Below are 15,526 nucleotides of genomic sequence, written 5' to 3'. Positions count from 1 at the left end.
AAATTGAGTAGAATTTGAATAAATAAATAAATAAAATGCACGTGGCTATTTACAAAAATGAACCATGTGCTAAGACCTGAAGCAAATGGCAAAGTAATGAAATCTTACAGAATATGTTCTCTGACCAGAGTACAAAGAGGCGACAAAGAAAAGGAGTAAACAGAAAACTTCAAAATATCCAAAAATTAAGAATGTACGTTGAAATAACGCATAGTCAAAGAAGAAATCACACTGGAAATTAGAATATACTTTGACCTAAATGATTATGAAAAAGTTATATCTCAAAACTTGTGAAGGTTAATAGCAGCTAAAGCTGCACATAGAGGGCCATTTATTTTTTTTTGTCTTTATTCATTTATTTAATATTACATTCAAAAAATATGAGGTCCCCATATACATTCCACCCCCCTCACCCTACTCCTTCCCATAGAGGGCAATTTAGACATTACCTTTATATATTAGTAATGAAGGAATGCGACGGTTTGCTCGGTCGGTAGAGGTGGGGTCTGGCTGTGGACGAGGGGTCGGTCCAGCTTTGGACGAGGGGTCGGTCCCGCTTGGGACGAGGCGTCGGTCCCACTTGGGACGAGGGGTCGGTCCGGCAGCAGACGAGGGGTCGGTCTCACAGGGGTTGCGCGGTTCGGCTGTCGGGGTCACCCGGCGAAGCCGGCAACGAAGGGGTCGCCCGGAGAAGCAGGCGACGAACTGGAGACAAGGGAGGCCAGGCCCTTGTCGGGGGCTCTCAGGACTGGAGGGCGCACGGCAGAAGAACTACCGCGGAGACAAGGTAAACACGCAAGTCCACTTTATTGAGGGAGAGGCAACAGTTTTATAGGGGCTGGTGAAGGCTGATTGGTCGAAGCCACGCCCTGTTCTGATTGGTTGCCGGAGAAAGGTCAGTGGGCGGTACTGGATGGGGGAGGGGTGGTGATTAGGGATTGGCTGTTGCTGTTGCTGGGGGAAGTGGCAGGGTTTAGTGATTGGTGGCTGCTGTTGCTGGGGTGGAGGGCAGACTGGAGTTTCCCGCCCACGCCTGGCTGTTGCTGCTGTCGGGGGGAGGGAAAAGGGCAGACTGGATTTTTCCGCCCATGCCTGGCTGTTGCTGCGGTCGGGGGGAGGGAAAAGGGCAGACTGGATTTTTCCGCCCTGCGCCTGCGCAGGGAGAAGAAGAAGAAGGGTGCCGCCCCACAAGGCATCTTGTGGCGCCATCCGGGAGGAGGGGCGGCCGCGGAAGCATGGCTGCCGAGAAGGGGAGACCCGAGGGCACTCTGCGCCCATGTCCAGCTCCCTTCAGGGGTGGCGGTGGGCCCGACCAACCACCCTATTATGGGGGCACCGGTTTGGAATAGGCCTACCGCGGCCGCCGCCCCTCGCCAGGCCAGCAAACCACACTTCAGCCCGAGGGGTGACCGGAAAGGAAGGCTGCAAATCAATGATCCATCCATATTAAGGAGTAAACACCTCACATGAAAAAAAGAACAGTGAATGACTTTCCACGAGGGGAAAAAAAGGAAAAAAATAGAAGGGAGGGAGTTATTAAAACAAGTGTAGACACCTTTGTTAGGAGCACTTCTTAGCAGCAGTAGACTTCACTGCCACACAATCCAATTGGCCAGAACCTAATCCCATGAAAACCTCAAGCTGCAGAAAATGTGCAGTTCTGTATTCCTAACATGCAGGAGTACTATTGTTAAGGAAAGGGAGAGCCAGTACTGGGGACAATTAAGTCTCTACCACAGATGTGTTAACTTGGGACATCTATTAGACACCCACGTGGAGAGGCTGAGTGTGAAGATAAGAGCCAGGAGCTTAGGGAGTGGTTTAGGCTGCAGGTGTGGATGTGGAAGTCAGGAAACCACGACACAAGGCAAGATCATGGGGGAGCACACGGAGAGACGGGGAAGGGGCCAACACTCGGAAGCTTCGCATAAATTCCCAACATAATCATGAGATTAAAGGGAATTTGGATTTTTAAATCCCTGTACAAAACTGCCCCTCAATGTGGTTGTTCCTCTTGAAAACAGAAGTATATGAAACTATTTCCTGTCACCCTTTCAATAGCAGAGAATTTTTGTTGTTAATGAATTATTTTATTTATATCTTGCAACTAATCCCCACTCATTGTTACTCTCACTGTCTGCTAGCTGTGTGCTCATCTTCTTTCTTTTTTAATTGAAGTGTATCATTCATACTTGAATACACATAAAGAATAAGTGTATATTAAAGATTGCAAACTTACAAAATAAACACACATAACATCACATACGGGTCTCATTCATCACCCCCCACCAACTGTTTGCACTGGTGTGAAACATTTGTTACAAACTAGGCAGAGCATTGTCAGACTATAACCACCAACTATATTCCTTATCGTACATTTGGTGTATTTTCCCCCCAATCCATAGTTTTTATTAAATGTATGTTTGTAACATATTGTGAATTTGCAAAACAATCATGCAGATGTGTAGATTTCCCATACAACTCCACACCCTGGTGGAACATTGGTTACAGATTATGAGATAAAATCCTCAGACTATTACCACCAATCATGGTCCATAGCATACATTTGGCACTGTTTTTCAATACACCTCCCTTATAAACACAGTAGAGCTTGGCATTACTGCAAGAAAATTATAGTATTGCTGCTAACCACAGTGTATATGTCACACCAGTTGTAGTTTTCCCATGTTTCTCCATATTCCCATCGCTATCGGGAGCACCAAAGGAAAACAGATGCAGTTGCTGGGGGAAATGCACTGGCCGAAGGGGCGGCTGAACAGGCAACCAAGGGGGTCCCAGAGCTGCAGCCGCACCACTGGTGCCTCACCTGTCCCTTTTAAAACAGCGCACGGAAAGGCTGAACTGCACCCCGGGGAAGCAGGAATGGGCAAGGAAGGGGAGGGACACCAGACCCCAGAAGGGGCTGGCTCCTCCCAGATGGCAGGGCGTGCATCCCAGAGGGGGTCGTGTACACCCTGGTTCGACCATACCACCAGCTCGCCCGCCTGGGAATAACTGCTGGAAAGGCCCTGCTCAGAAAATATTGCTGCATTTGCCTGACGACCTCGCTCTGCACCACTGTTGGCAGCCGGGGCCAACCTGCGCTGAACGCGACCCCTCCCAGGACCGCCAGGCCCCGGCCGGCTTCCAACACGCAGGAGGTGCCCCTTTAAGAACTTAACAATGGACTCTGCCAAGGTGAAGCCAGGTCAAAGGCATAGGTGCTTGTTAGGAATAATGTGCACCTCCTCGGGCTGGGTCAAGGCCTTTCCCACCCACACTGAGAAACAAGGAAAGTACTAAAGCTTTGCTCTGACAGATAATTCCCCGGCACGGGATGCCTTTATCCATAAGCAGCAGCAATGGCCCAGGTTTCCTGCCAGCCATTGTCCAAGAGCTAGCAAAATGTTAGGGATGAAGTAAGACCTCCACACAGCATACAGGCCCCAAAGGTCAGGGAAAGTAAAAGGCATAAATCAAACCCTCAAAGCAGCCCTAACCAAGGTCTGTAAAAATAAAAAACTGCCCTCCTATGAGGAAAGCTACTCCCATTAGCCCTCCTTAAAGACTGCACCCAAGCACCCTCAGGCATTTCACCTTTTGAAACTCCCTTTAAACAACCACCCCCAATTATTCAAACCTTCAAGGGAAATCTCAGGTTCCTAGGAAAACCTGGCCAGGATTCTCTCCTCCAGCAGTTAAAACACCCTAGCCCAAATCCACAAAACTGTCCTGTCTCAGGATCCCATGGCATTAGGAAACCTCATTTGGGTGAAAAATAACCTGAAAAGTGCCTCTGCCCAAACTGGACAGGCCCTCATACTGCTATCCTTACAACCCCCACTGCTCTCAAAGTGTCAGGTACTGGCCCTTGGATTCATCATACTAGATATAAAAGGGCACATTCCTATGAAAAACAAAACAACTGGACAACTCACCCTTTACCTGACTGCCTCTTGAAAATCTGAATTACCCAGAGCCACCGTGAATCACCATCACCTGACTAGATGAACTCCTCTTCTCTTTGGTTCCTACTCCTCTTAGGACTGCTCGGCTAGCAGTTTGGGACTGGACTGGCAGCTACAGCTCCCAGGGACTGGAGAGTAGCTGAAAGGACACTAATCTTACTAGTATACTTGTACACTGTAGGATGCTTTACTACCTTAAGTTGTCTTTCCACTTAGCATGAGGGACACATTATAAAAAGTACATAGGGTCTTCAGAGGGAGGAAATGTTGAGAAATAAAAAGCATAACCTAGCAAAAATATCTAACAATTCATGCCGTTTCCCGCTTCTGTGAATTGGCCTGAGAGGGCTTGGCCTTGCAGGAGAATGTGAAGTGACCAACTTGTGCCCCTGGTTTCTGTAAATCACCCTGTGAAACATGGCCTAGTAGAAAGATATCAACGGAGTGACTCCCCGCCTCCTGCTTCTGTAAATCAGCCCGGAAACTTGCAGCTGCATTCTGCCTGTGTAACCCTCCTGCTTCCAAAATTTCACCTAGCAACACGTTAGTCAATGAGGAAAAGCTTTGCTGATCCCACCTGAAATCCTACATAAACCTAAGAAACTAAAAAACAGGGCTCAGAATTTGGAGATTGCCTCTTCCCTGGGCCCGCATGTAATAAATTTGTTCCTCCATCACTCTGTAGTGCCGCTTTTGGATCTTTCTGTGATTCAGAACTCCTGACTTTGCTGCAACAAAGGAAATCGCTCAGAGGTTCTAGTACCTTGACATGGCAAAGTAAAATGTCCTTGTTACAAAAGTGATTCTGTCTTCCCTATTTTTACTGGAGAGAGAAACATCTCAAATTATATTCTTCCTTTTAAAACCCCACAGAACAGCTCATCTGAAAATTCTCTAATTTGCGTTTTCTTTTTGGTATTGATTTCTACCTTATTTGCACCGCATTTAAATGCTTTATGATACAAACTCTTTGAAAAGTGTTGAGACAGATTTTATGGCAACCACCCCTTGAGTCCCTTCCCTGAGATGCACTGCCTGGGCCACCCTGGACCAGCGGCCAGCTCTGCCTGGGCCTGCCTGCTACTCTCCATTCTGCCCTGAGTGTTCCCAAGGCCCCCACCTGGGCCTGGGCACCAAGCTGGAGACCTGGAGGCATGGCCTGAGCACACCTAGCTGCCCGGTGTCCCTCCTCTGGGGCCACGTAGAAGGCCAAGCTCCCATAAGACCACCTGTGCCCCCTGGGTTGGGCACCTCTGGATGGATTGCCAAGCGCCCTGACATGCTGCAGTGACCAGGAGGGACGAGGGCTTCTCTGGTCATGCCATACCTACTCCTCACCAGGAAAGAGGCGTCCCCAGTCCCCAGGCTCTGAGGAAAGGAAGGTCCGGGTCTGCTGGTGGTGCAGGTGCAGGTGCAAGCCGTCCCAAAAGATTTACTCTGGTTCTTTCCCGGCTCCTGCCCAGGCCCCCCAGTTCATAAGCCCCCTCCTGCAGGATCCCAGGGCAGGGCTCCCATCCTCCTCAAGTACACTCCAAATCCCACTGGCTTCGCCTCAGTTACTGGCATGGGAAGTGGCCACTCTTCCTCCATTGGCCTCACCCATGTATGCTCACAGACAAAGCCAACTGTACCTTTAAAACTCACCTGTCAGCTGTGGGCAGGTCAGACCAGTCTCCTGCACAGGCCAGGATTGCTGAGCCCCTGAAAAGTCTCCCCCCACACACACACACGTGGCTCTACAAACATGTATTAGGTATTTAAATGTGCATGTTACACGTGGTGCACACGTGTGCACACACACACATGCTCATCAAGTTGAAAGTGTAAAGAATTGGCATATCACCCAGCTTTGCCTGCCCATCCTGGGTGCTTCTTGAGTTCTGAAGCTTCCTGGCCCAGATCAACTCCCACCCACAGTCATCTCCTCCCACCTGCTCTGGATACATCTACAAGTGTCCATGAGCACTCTAGACAGGTGATGGGACCTAGAAGATCTCAGTGACAACACAGGAGCTACTCTGATTGCAGCGGACAGTTGGGTGGCTCAGGGGGGCCTTGAAATGAGGAATCGCAGACAGCAAGACCAGACCCGTCTTGGGAGGGGGTGCACCGTGGATGAGAACAAGAGAAGAAAGCTATGGAATTGGAGGGGGCTTAGGGGTGAGCGATGAGAACCATTGGGATGCAGTGGAGTTGGGCTCCCTCTGTGCGGGAAAGGGACATTTCCCCAGGACTCTGGGGAAGTCCAAGGCCATTTCTAGTCCATCAGCACCTCCCATTTTCTCAACCTTCTGGATATCTTCACAATCTGCTCACTTCTCCACACCTCCACTCTCCCCACCCTGGTCCCAGCCACTGTTTCCTCTTGCGTGGATAGCGGGTCTCCCCATGTCGACCCTGGCCCCCTCAGCCTGTGCTCAGCTGGGGAGGCAGAGGGATCCTGCAAAGCTGCACGGCAGGTCAAGTCCCCCTCTGCTCACCCCCCTCCAGGGCTTCAGTTGCTCCCAGGACTCCTTAAAGTCTGGCAGCTCCTTCCTGTCCCAGTTGCATCTCCCACCACGGGCTCCTACCTGCCTACCTCTTACACCCACACCTGTAAAAGGAGGGTGAAGATGGGGGCTGGGACAGACCTGGATCGTTCTGGGTCGAGGAAATGCAACTTGGCGAGACGTGATGAAGAAGTGAGTGTGTCCAGCTACTCTGTGCAGGAAGGCACTGCTCTAGGAGCTGGGGTACAATGAGGGTGAGTGGGGGGAGGCACGCAGGTGGGGAGGTGGGTACCATTGTCAATTGGGTGTCCAAGATGGCCTCGCTGAGAGGGTGGTGTATGAGCGGGACCTGGAGGTCTGGGAGTGAGCCAGGTGGAAACCTGGGGGAAGCAAGTGCCTGACTACAAATAGCCAGTGCAAAGGCCCTGAGGCAGGAGCGGGCCTGCTGTGCTTCAGAAAAGGGCAAGAAGCCAAGTGTGGCTGGATCCGAGGGAGATGGGGCAGAAGGGGTAGAGAGACGACAGAGGGCCGTCTCATATTAGGCTTCGTCAACCCCTATCACCAGGCTTCTGGTGGAAGGTATATTTTCTGGACAATAATTTTATATTGTATACGAAAGGCTCTGAAAATAACTAGAAAATTAATTTAACTCAATAATTCTACCTCTAGTAATCTAAAGTACATAGCCATTCCTGCAAAAATAATACATGAATGCCATTTAATAATTGTCTATAATAGGGAAAAATTAGAAACAATTTAAATAATCAACAATTAGATTTTAAAGTATTTTTTATGAATCCATTCTATTCATTTTTAGAAAGAGGAAAAGTCATCTATTAACTGAAAAAATCAGGGAAAATTAATGCTAAACTTTTATCAAGCATGCATTATTATTGTTATATATTTAACATGTAAATCTGATCATTGAACTAAGAAAACATTCCAAGGCAATGACGGTAGTTCAAGCTAAATGGCAGAACAGAATTGCTTTTAATTGATTTTACATTTTCTAAATCATCTTACTTACTCTGCACTACTTGCGTACTTAAATCCCAGAATATCCCCTCCAACCTAAAGGCAAGATAATAAAATCTGGTTACGCAGGAAATGAAAAGAAATTCAGACAAGGATAGCAACTCAGCTTTATTTGATGCAGTTAAGAGACATTTAAGCGCCACACGAAATAAGTGTGCCCGGAGCGCACATTCGGTGCCAACAATCAAGTGGCAGGGCCTCCAGCGACACATGCCCCAGGGAAGGAGGCACTGCCTGTGAAGGAATGCAAGATCAGGTCTCAGGTCTCTTCTCCCAGCCAAGGCTTCGTGGAAATGGGACCCCAATACGCTGGATGTTCCACACGATCAGGGAGAGCTCATTGAGGAAGGTGTTGATGGAAATTCAGAGGATGCCAAGGTCTTCAGCAGTCCCTTCCTGTAAATGAGGGGCAACTATCCAATTGAAGCTGAGAACTCTGTCTTAGGCCCAGGGCCACACGAGCCCCTCCAGCGATCCATCACTAGGGTGGCTCCCCGTCTCCATTACCTCATTACACGGGGTGAGATGGGCCCCAGCACCCACCGCCCCCCTCCAAGCCGGCCCCGTCCAGAACTCACACAGCCAGGACGCTGCCATTCACGGTGATCCTCCGAACCGCTTGCCCCTGGCGGTGGATATCAGGCATCAGGGACCTGAAGGTCATCTCTGCCTCCAGTGCGGACCCGAAGGGCACAGTGAGGGTGCTGGGGGAGGCGGGGTTAAGGGACCATCGCCTGCTGCCTTCGCCTGGGCCCCAGGCCTCCTGGCCCCTGGGAAGCTCTCCTGCAGTGGCCCACTCTCCCCCTCCTGTCAGCTCAGGCCGCTCGGGCCTGCCTCCTTCCCCCTTCCAGCCCTCAGGCATCCCCTTCCACCATCCGCCCTTGAAGCCCCCCAGACCGGCCCCCACGGCAGCCCCTCCACCTAGAGCCGGCCCTGGCCCCCCATGGCCCCCTGTAAAGGATACAAGGTCAGAAGTCGGCTTCCTGCCCCTCCAGCCCCCGGCACTGCGTCTCCACCAGACCCCGGGGCATGTGGTGCCCGCGCGGCCTGGGGGGCTCCCCCGGCGGCAACGACCTCCCCTCCCGCGCCGCAGGGGTCACAGGGGCTGCCAGGGCCGCTGGCGACCCCCGAGCCTTCGGAGTCAGCAGGGATGCTCTGGCAGACGGGGCGGCCGGGGCCACCCTGGCCATCAGGGCCGCTGGGGTCGCCCTGGTCGTCAGCACTCACAGGCTCCTCGTGGCGGTCGGCGTCACCCACGGCACCCTGGCCTTCAGGGTAGGCCGACTCACCCACAGCGCCTGCGCCTTCGTCCTCCGCCTGCATGGCTGCCGCGCCTGCGCCTTCCCTCTCACTCACAGCTGCTGGAACCAGGCTTCCCTCTCCACCTGCCACCCAGGGAGCCTTCCTCACGGAAGTGCCGCCCCTTAGCGATGGACTTCATTCTCATGCGCATGCAAAAACAAGCCCCTGGACCAATCACTCCAGGGCAGTGATTGATTCTCGCCTAGAGGACCCTGCTACAGGGATTGGAGTCTGCATCAAACTGAGGCTCCCTCCTGAACTTCTGTAACCCTCAGCACAGGACTCCATTCAAATGCACCTGCAAGGACTTCAGTTCCTACACTCTGATTTATTGGACTTACCCCACTCAGCTAACATGGAGTTGAAGAATGTCAACCACCACACCATGGAGCCTAGAATGCCTACAACTGAAAGCAGGAGGAGTGCATCCAATATCCATATCCCCTCTTGACATAGATGTGGAATGGACACAACCAAGCCAAGGTCTACAGGAAGGAGGAATACAGTAAGGATCAGAGTGGACTTAATGGTATTCTATTCATGAACTATTGTGGTTAATAATCGAGAAAATGTGGCATTGGTGTGGAGAAAGTGGCCATGGTGGCTGCTGGGTGTGGGGAATGGGAGGAAGAGAAGAGATGTGGAGGCATTCTCGGGACTTAGAGTTGTCCTGGGTGGTGCCCCAGGGACAATTGCTGGATGTTGTATGTCCTCCCATGGCCCAGTGGATGGAACGTGGGAAAGTGTGGGCTATGGTGTGGAATACGCGACATGGGGTGCAGAGATGCCTGGAGATCTACTCACCAGACGCAATGGATGTGACATGATGATGGGGGAGAGTATTATTGTGGGGGTAGTGGAGGGGTGGGGGTGGTGGGAGCGAATAGGGACCTCATACTTTTTTAATGTAATATCTTTTTAAAAAATGAATAAATTGAGTAGAATTTGAAAAAAAAACAAAAATAAAAATAAATGTACCTGCAGGAACAGAGCCCTGGTGACGCCTCTGGGCATGTAATCAGTTCCACCATGCAGGCCCTGCCCATGCCCTGGAAACCCGTCAGGCTGAGCTCCCCACAGCACCGAACTCGACCCAAGTGCGCCTGTGCAAACCACCTTCTAGTGTGGCTGCAGGTACGTGACAAGTTCCCACCTTTGCCAACAAAGGTCCCCTATGGGACACAGAGACTGAGGTGCCCTCACGAGGTTGCTAAGGGGGCCTAGGGCTGGTGCTCGGCCTGGGTCTCCCAGGCCTTCTAGAGGCTGGGCAACCTTGTGGGCAGCCTGGCTGTGGGTGGTTGGGTCAAGTTCCTTCCTGGCAAAGGTTTGAGTGGCTTTTTGGGTTTTGTGTTTTAGAAAAACTTGAGGATTGAGTGAGCTTTCTGCCTGATGGGTTTTTGCCTGCATATATCAAAAAGAGACAAAAGTCCAAACTGCCTCTCTCTTGCCACTGCTCCTCCTTTTCAGTCCCCAACTCATTCCTCTGCCCCGGCCAAGGAGTGTGAATTCCTAGATCTCATTTTCGTAGGCAAGAACTTCAAGCTGTCTAGCGTGCAAGTCTGCGCGTTGACTCTTTGTGTGTGATTCAAGCTGCTGAGCGTGAGGTGGAAGGGAAATTGCTGGGGTGGGGTCCTCCACGTCCTCCTGGGTGTCTAGCCTCCCCCTGTGCCCACAAGCCTGTGGGTGAGAGTACACAGTACTGTGCCTTGGGGTGACACTCAGGCCTCCACACCCTTGGCTGGGCTTCTGTGGGCAGGAAGTGCACCATCCAGTGAAGGGGTCTTGGGCATGGCCCAGCTCGGAGCTGAAGGTGATGTACTTCACATCTGAAGTTTTCTCTGTAGCTTCTTTAACCCAGATCTGTCAGGTTACATGCCGAGGCAGTGGAAGGTCTCCCACATTCCCCTTAGGCTGGGGTGCTGGCTGAGGAGCGTCCCTGCATGGACATGATCACTGTGCTGCGGAAGCCACTGCAGACAGCAACCAAAACATCATTTTCCAAAGCTGGCTTTGTCTTTTCCTGATGCTTTTCTGGGGTGGTGCTGGAAGTGTGGGGAGGAGACATGCTCCCACATCCACTTGGTTCATTCAGCAAGTATTTGTTTTGAGAGCCTCTGCCTGGCACTATTCTAGGGACTAGGAATAGAGAAAGGAAGGAGACCCACACAAAACCTTTTCCCCCTGGAGCTGATTTTATCTTTGGCTATTTGTCGTCATAACTTACTATTGTCTGTTATTTTACCCTTTAATATATCCTTCCTAATCTTCATTTCTACACTCTTCTCCAAGTCTCTTCTCTCACCCTTGCTTTTTTTTTTTCCATTCAGGCTGCAGCACTCCCTTTAGTATCTCTTGTAATTCTGTTCTTTTGGTAAGATGCTCTCTCAGTTTTTGTTTCTAGACTTTAACCTAACCCTCATTTTTGAAAGACAGTTTTGCCAGATACACAAGTCTTGGCTGGCAGTTTTTCTCTTCCAGTATCTTAAATCCTTCATACGATTTTCTTTTTGCCTCCACAGTTTCTGATGAAAGGTTGGCATTTAATCTTACTGAGGTTCCCTTGTATGTTATACTTTGCATTTCTCTTGCTGCTTTCAGAATTCTTATCTTTGATACTTGTCATTCTGAATCGTAGGTGTCCTGGTGTAGGTTTATTTGCATTTGTGTTGTTTAAGTTGTATTGTTCTTCTTGGATATTGATAGTTATGTCTATCATAAGGGTTGGTAAGTTTTTGGTCATTAATTCCTCAGATATTCTTTCTTCCCCTTTCCCATTCTCTTCTCCTTCTGGGACATGGATAACACATATAGTTGTGTGATTTGCACTGTCATTCAATTCCCTGAGCCCTGTTTCATTTTCTCCATTCTTGTCCCTTTCTGTTCTCCTTTCTTTTCCAGTGTTTCTGGTCAGGACAGAGTCAAGATTCGAAGCAGGCTCTACTGGCCAAATTCACTGAAAAGAAACCCTCAGACGCACTCTCCCTCTTCCCTTGTAACAGCTGACAGAGCCAAGGGTTTTATCCAGGCTTAATGACTTGGGGATGGGAGACTTTCTCAGCTGCCACGGGGGTTGATAACTCACATGTGTTGTTTCAGGTGCTTCATCTCTCTGAGCCTTGCCCGCCTGGAAGTTGTGCAGCACTGGCTAGGAGTACCAGTCCCCAAAGCAGGTCCCTTGAACAGCTTTCTGCCCTTTCTCCATTGATTTTGTGACACAGTTGAGCCCTACCTGCCTACTTGATGCCATCTTCCTAGAACTGAATGTCTGTTCTTTAATTGGAGTGTTTGGCAAACTCATATTTAATATAATTACTGACAGGTTGGATGTTATGTCTAATATTCTACAATTCATTTCCTTGTTTGTCCTTTTTATTTTGTTTTTAATTGACTTGGGAAAATTTACATGCAAAAATTGGGCATATCCTAGATATACAGTTCTATGAGATATGAAAAGATATATACAGCCTAAATCCTGAGACAGAACATTTCCATCATCCTCAATATTTACCTTTGTGTCTCTTTCTGGTCAAATATCCCCCCTGCCCCCCCACATTCTGCCCTAGACAATCAAGTTCTGCATTCTTTCACTGTGAGTCACAAGGATCTTTTCTAGAATTTCAAATAAATGGAATCATACAGTAGTTATGCTTTTCAGTTTGCTTCTTTTTTCACATAGCAGAACGATTATGAGATTCATCCACGTTGTTTTTTTGTATAAGTAATCATTTCTTTTTTATTGCAGTGTAGTACTCCATTGTATGGCTGAACCACAATGTGTTTAAACATGCACCTGTTGATGGACCTTTGGGTTGCTTCCAGATTAGGGTTACAATTAATAAAGCAGATATAAAAATTCACATATGATCTTTGTGTGGACATATATTTTCAGTTCTCTTGGGTAAAAATCCAGAAGTGGGATTGCTGGGTCATAATGGTAAGTGCAAGCTTTGCTTTATACGAAATTGCCAAATCCATTTCCAATACGTTTGTTCCAATTTACATTCCCAACAGCAAATGTGCAGTTTCCAGTTTTGGATTTGATTGGTCATATACACAGAAACATATATATGCAGCTGGATTATATTCACATTTATTTATAGTTCATCTCTTTTTGAACTGTCTAAAATCAGTCATAAATGAGCAAGCATGATTCTATATATAGAAGTTTCTGAGAAGCAAATTGGTCTTCCTACCACATTTAGTATCCTCCTGAAGAGGGTGAGTTATTTCAATAACTGATAATGTACACGTTAAGATAGTTTATGAGTCACATGATTTTATCAGATCATATTGAATTTTCATGTGATTTTTAGTTTAAACCCAAGTGCAGTATGTGTGAAAAAATAATCATTTCATCGGGAAGATATATAAAGGAATAATAACTCACACCATAGTCTTAAAAGAGAGACATAAGTAATAATGTTAACATATTCTACTAAACTACTTTTTAGTAGCCTCCAGTCAGAGAAACAGACCCCATATTATGAATTTCATCAGAGAGAGTTTTACAGGGAAGTAGTCACAGAGGAGTAAGGGGAACATGAGGCACCTAAGAGTTAACACCTGCAACACTTACCAAATCCAGAGCTGGGAGAAGGAAAGGAGGTGGTAATGCCAGAGTACAGGAGCCAGGGCTACCCAGAGGGAGCCAAAACCTTGGAGGAAGAGACAGCTGAGGACTTAGGAAGCTTGGCCCACCATTCTGGAGCTTGTACCATGGAGGAGAGAATCCCTGGAGGGACCTGCAGCCCAGAGGAGTTTTAGCCACTGGCAGGAAAGCCACACCCCCTTTTCCTTCTTGCCCTCGAGTGCCACATCAGTTCCTCGCATTGACCAAAACTAACTTGAATCCAGTGTGCAAAAAAAGCAAGAAAATGTAATTTGTGAGCTCAACAGAGGAGGGTGAAAACAAGGAATGGATATGAGAGCAAACAGGAAAATGGTTGGCACCTATGTCAAGTGCAAAGGCATAAATGAAGGATTGCATAAAGAACTGGGCAGAAAATTTGCACTTTCTTTTACAATCAAAGTCCAATATCCTCATGATTTCTCAGTGGTGCCAAATAATAGATATCCTTTCTAGCAATTAAAAATTTAGCATAGTATTTGTTTTGAAATGACAAACTTAAATCTGTTTTTTCACCTAATTTGAAAATCTGTGTCATTCTTATCATTTCTCGTGGTTTCTGAAGTTGAAAAGCACTAAGACTATTTGGAACGCCTAACCTTCTTTTCCCACTTCTCTCAGTGCTTAGAAATGCCCACATACCCTAAAGTAAAGTTGCTTTTCGGAGGATGTGTTGTCAATATACTAGTGCTAATATTTCATAAAATGGCAAAGTTACCTAACACTGGATAGGCAATTTATTTAGTATAATATAATGGTAAGGATTATCTAGTACAGTTTTTTTAAATATGAAGCAATAAAAAAGTTTTATCTGATTAAAACAAAAGCAAATCACACTATGTAAATGTAGGGAGATGAAGTGTTAGAGTTAGTTTCTCATGTGTGAGTGTGATAATAGAAGGGTGGAATTTAAAATCAAGGTAAAGATAAAGCATCTCTGCCTCTGGCATCAACTCTCCTCTAACTTCATAGTCTCTAGATTCAATTTTTTACACTTCCTCTCCATCCCTTTCCCAGTGCTAATCTTAATTCCTTGAGTTTTATCTTTGTTTCTTAATCAGATAAGCCAGATGTGTGGAAACTCCATTGGTTTGGGAAATCTATACTTTTTCCTATCTCAAAATTTCTGCGTTGCCTTCACCAGTCTGAGTGGTATGAGGTAGAGGTGTCTGAGTTGTTCTGTTTGAATATGATAGGATGAATGACGCCTGTGGGGCCAGGTTGGCTGACACACATATATTGGTTTCCTCAGCCATCTCTGCATGTGCCTAGTAAAGGATCCAGAGATTCTCCAAATCCCTCCAGAATGTGTGTTGTTTTTCTATTGCTGCGTAACACAGCTCCATAAACTCAGAGGCTTAAAGCAACACCCATGTATTATCTCACAGTCTCCATGGGTGAGGAATCCAAGCACAATTTAGCTGGGTCCTCTGTTCAGGTCCCTCATGACTGCAAAGAAGGTGTTGAACGAGGTGGGGCTCTTATCTGAGGCCTGGTGTCCTCTTTCCAGCTCACATGGTGGTGGGCACAATTCATTTCCTTACCATTGTGGGACTCATGGTGGACACTTGCACAAGGACAGGAGGAGAGTCTGTGAGCACAGGGACATCTGATTAGGTCAGTCCCACCCAGGGTGATCGCTCTTCTAAATAAGCGAAAGTCAAATAGCTTAGAAACCTTCACCTTCTACATCACACAGCTAAGCGTCCTTCACCTTCACCATCACACAGCTTAGAGAGCTTCACCTTCTACATCACACAGTTTAGTGACCGTCCCCTTCTACATTACCCAGCTAAGAGGCCATCACCTTCTACACCACACAGCTAAGGGGCCATCACCTTCTACATCACACAGCTAAGGGACCTTCACCTTCACCATTACACAACTTAGGGACTTCCACCTTCTACATCACACAGCTAAGGGGCCATCACTATCTACATCACACAGCTTAAGGACCTTCACCTTCTATATGACACAGCTAACGGACCTTCACCTTCACCATTACACGCCTTAGGGAGCTCCACCTTCTACATCACACAGCTTAGGGATCTTCACCTTCTACATGACACAGCTGGGGGACCTTCACTTTCTACATCACACAGTTT

The 15,526-nt window shown here is 47.9% G+C and overlaps 1 protein-coding gene across 1 annotated transcript; it reads right to left on the bottom strand.

Annotated features, from left to right (window-relative positions):
* Nucleotides 1–8,066: 8,066 nt before the first annotated feature.
* LOC139438018 (cancer/testis antigen 2-like) lies at nucleotides 8,067–8,815 on the bottom strand. Its single transcript, XM_071212985.1, has 2 exons — nucleotides 8,514–8,815; nucleotides 8,067–8,196 (listed from the first exon to the last, which is right to left on the bottom strand). The coding sequence occupies exons 1-2, from the start codon at nucleotides 8,813–8,815 to the stop codon at nucleotides 8,067–8,069; spliced, it is 432 nt and encodes a 143-aa protein (XP_071069086.1).
* Between the last annotated feature and the right edge of the window lie 6,711 nt (nucleotides 8,816–15,526).

The sequence above is a fragment of the Dasypus novemcinctus genome, chromosome X, assembly GCF_030445035.2.
Source record: "Dasypus novemcinctus isolate mDasNov1 chromosome X, mDasNov1.1.hap2, whole genome shotgun sequence".
Classification (NCBI taxonomy): domain Eukaryota; kingdom Metazoa; phylum Chordata; class Mammalia; order Cingulata; family Dasypodidae; genus Dasypus; species Dasypus novemcinctus.
Note: the sequence above shows the minus strand (reverse complement) of the source record. Positions and strands in the feature narration are given on the sequence as shown.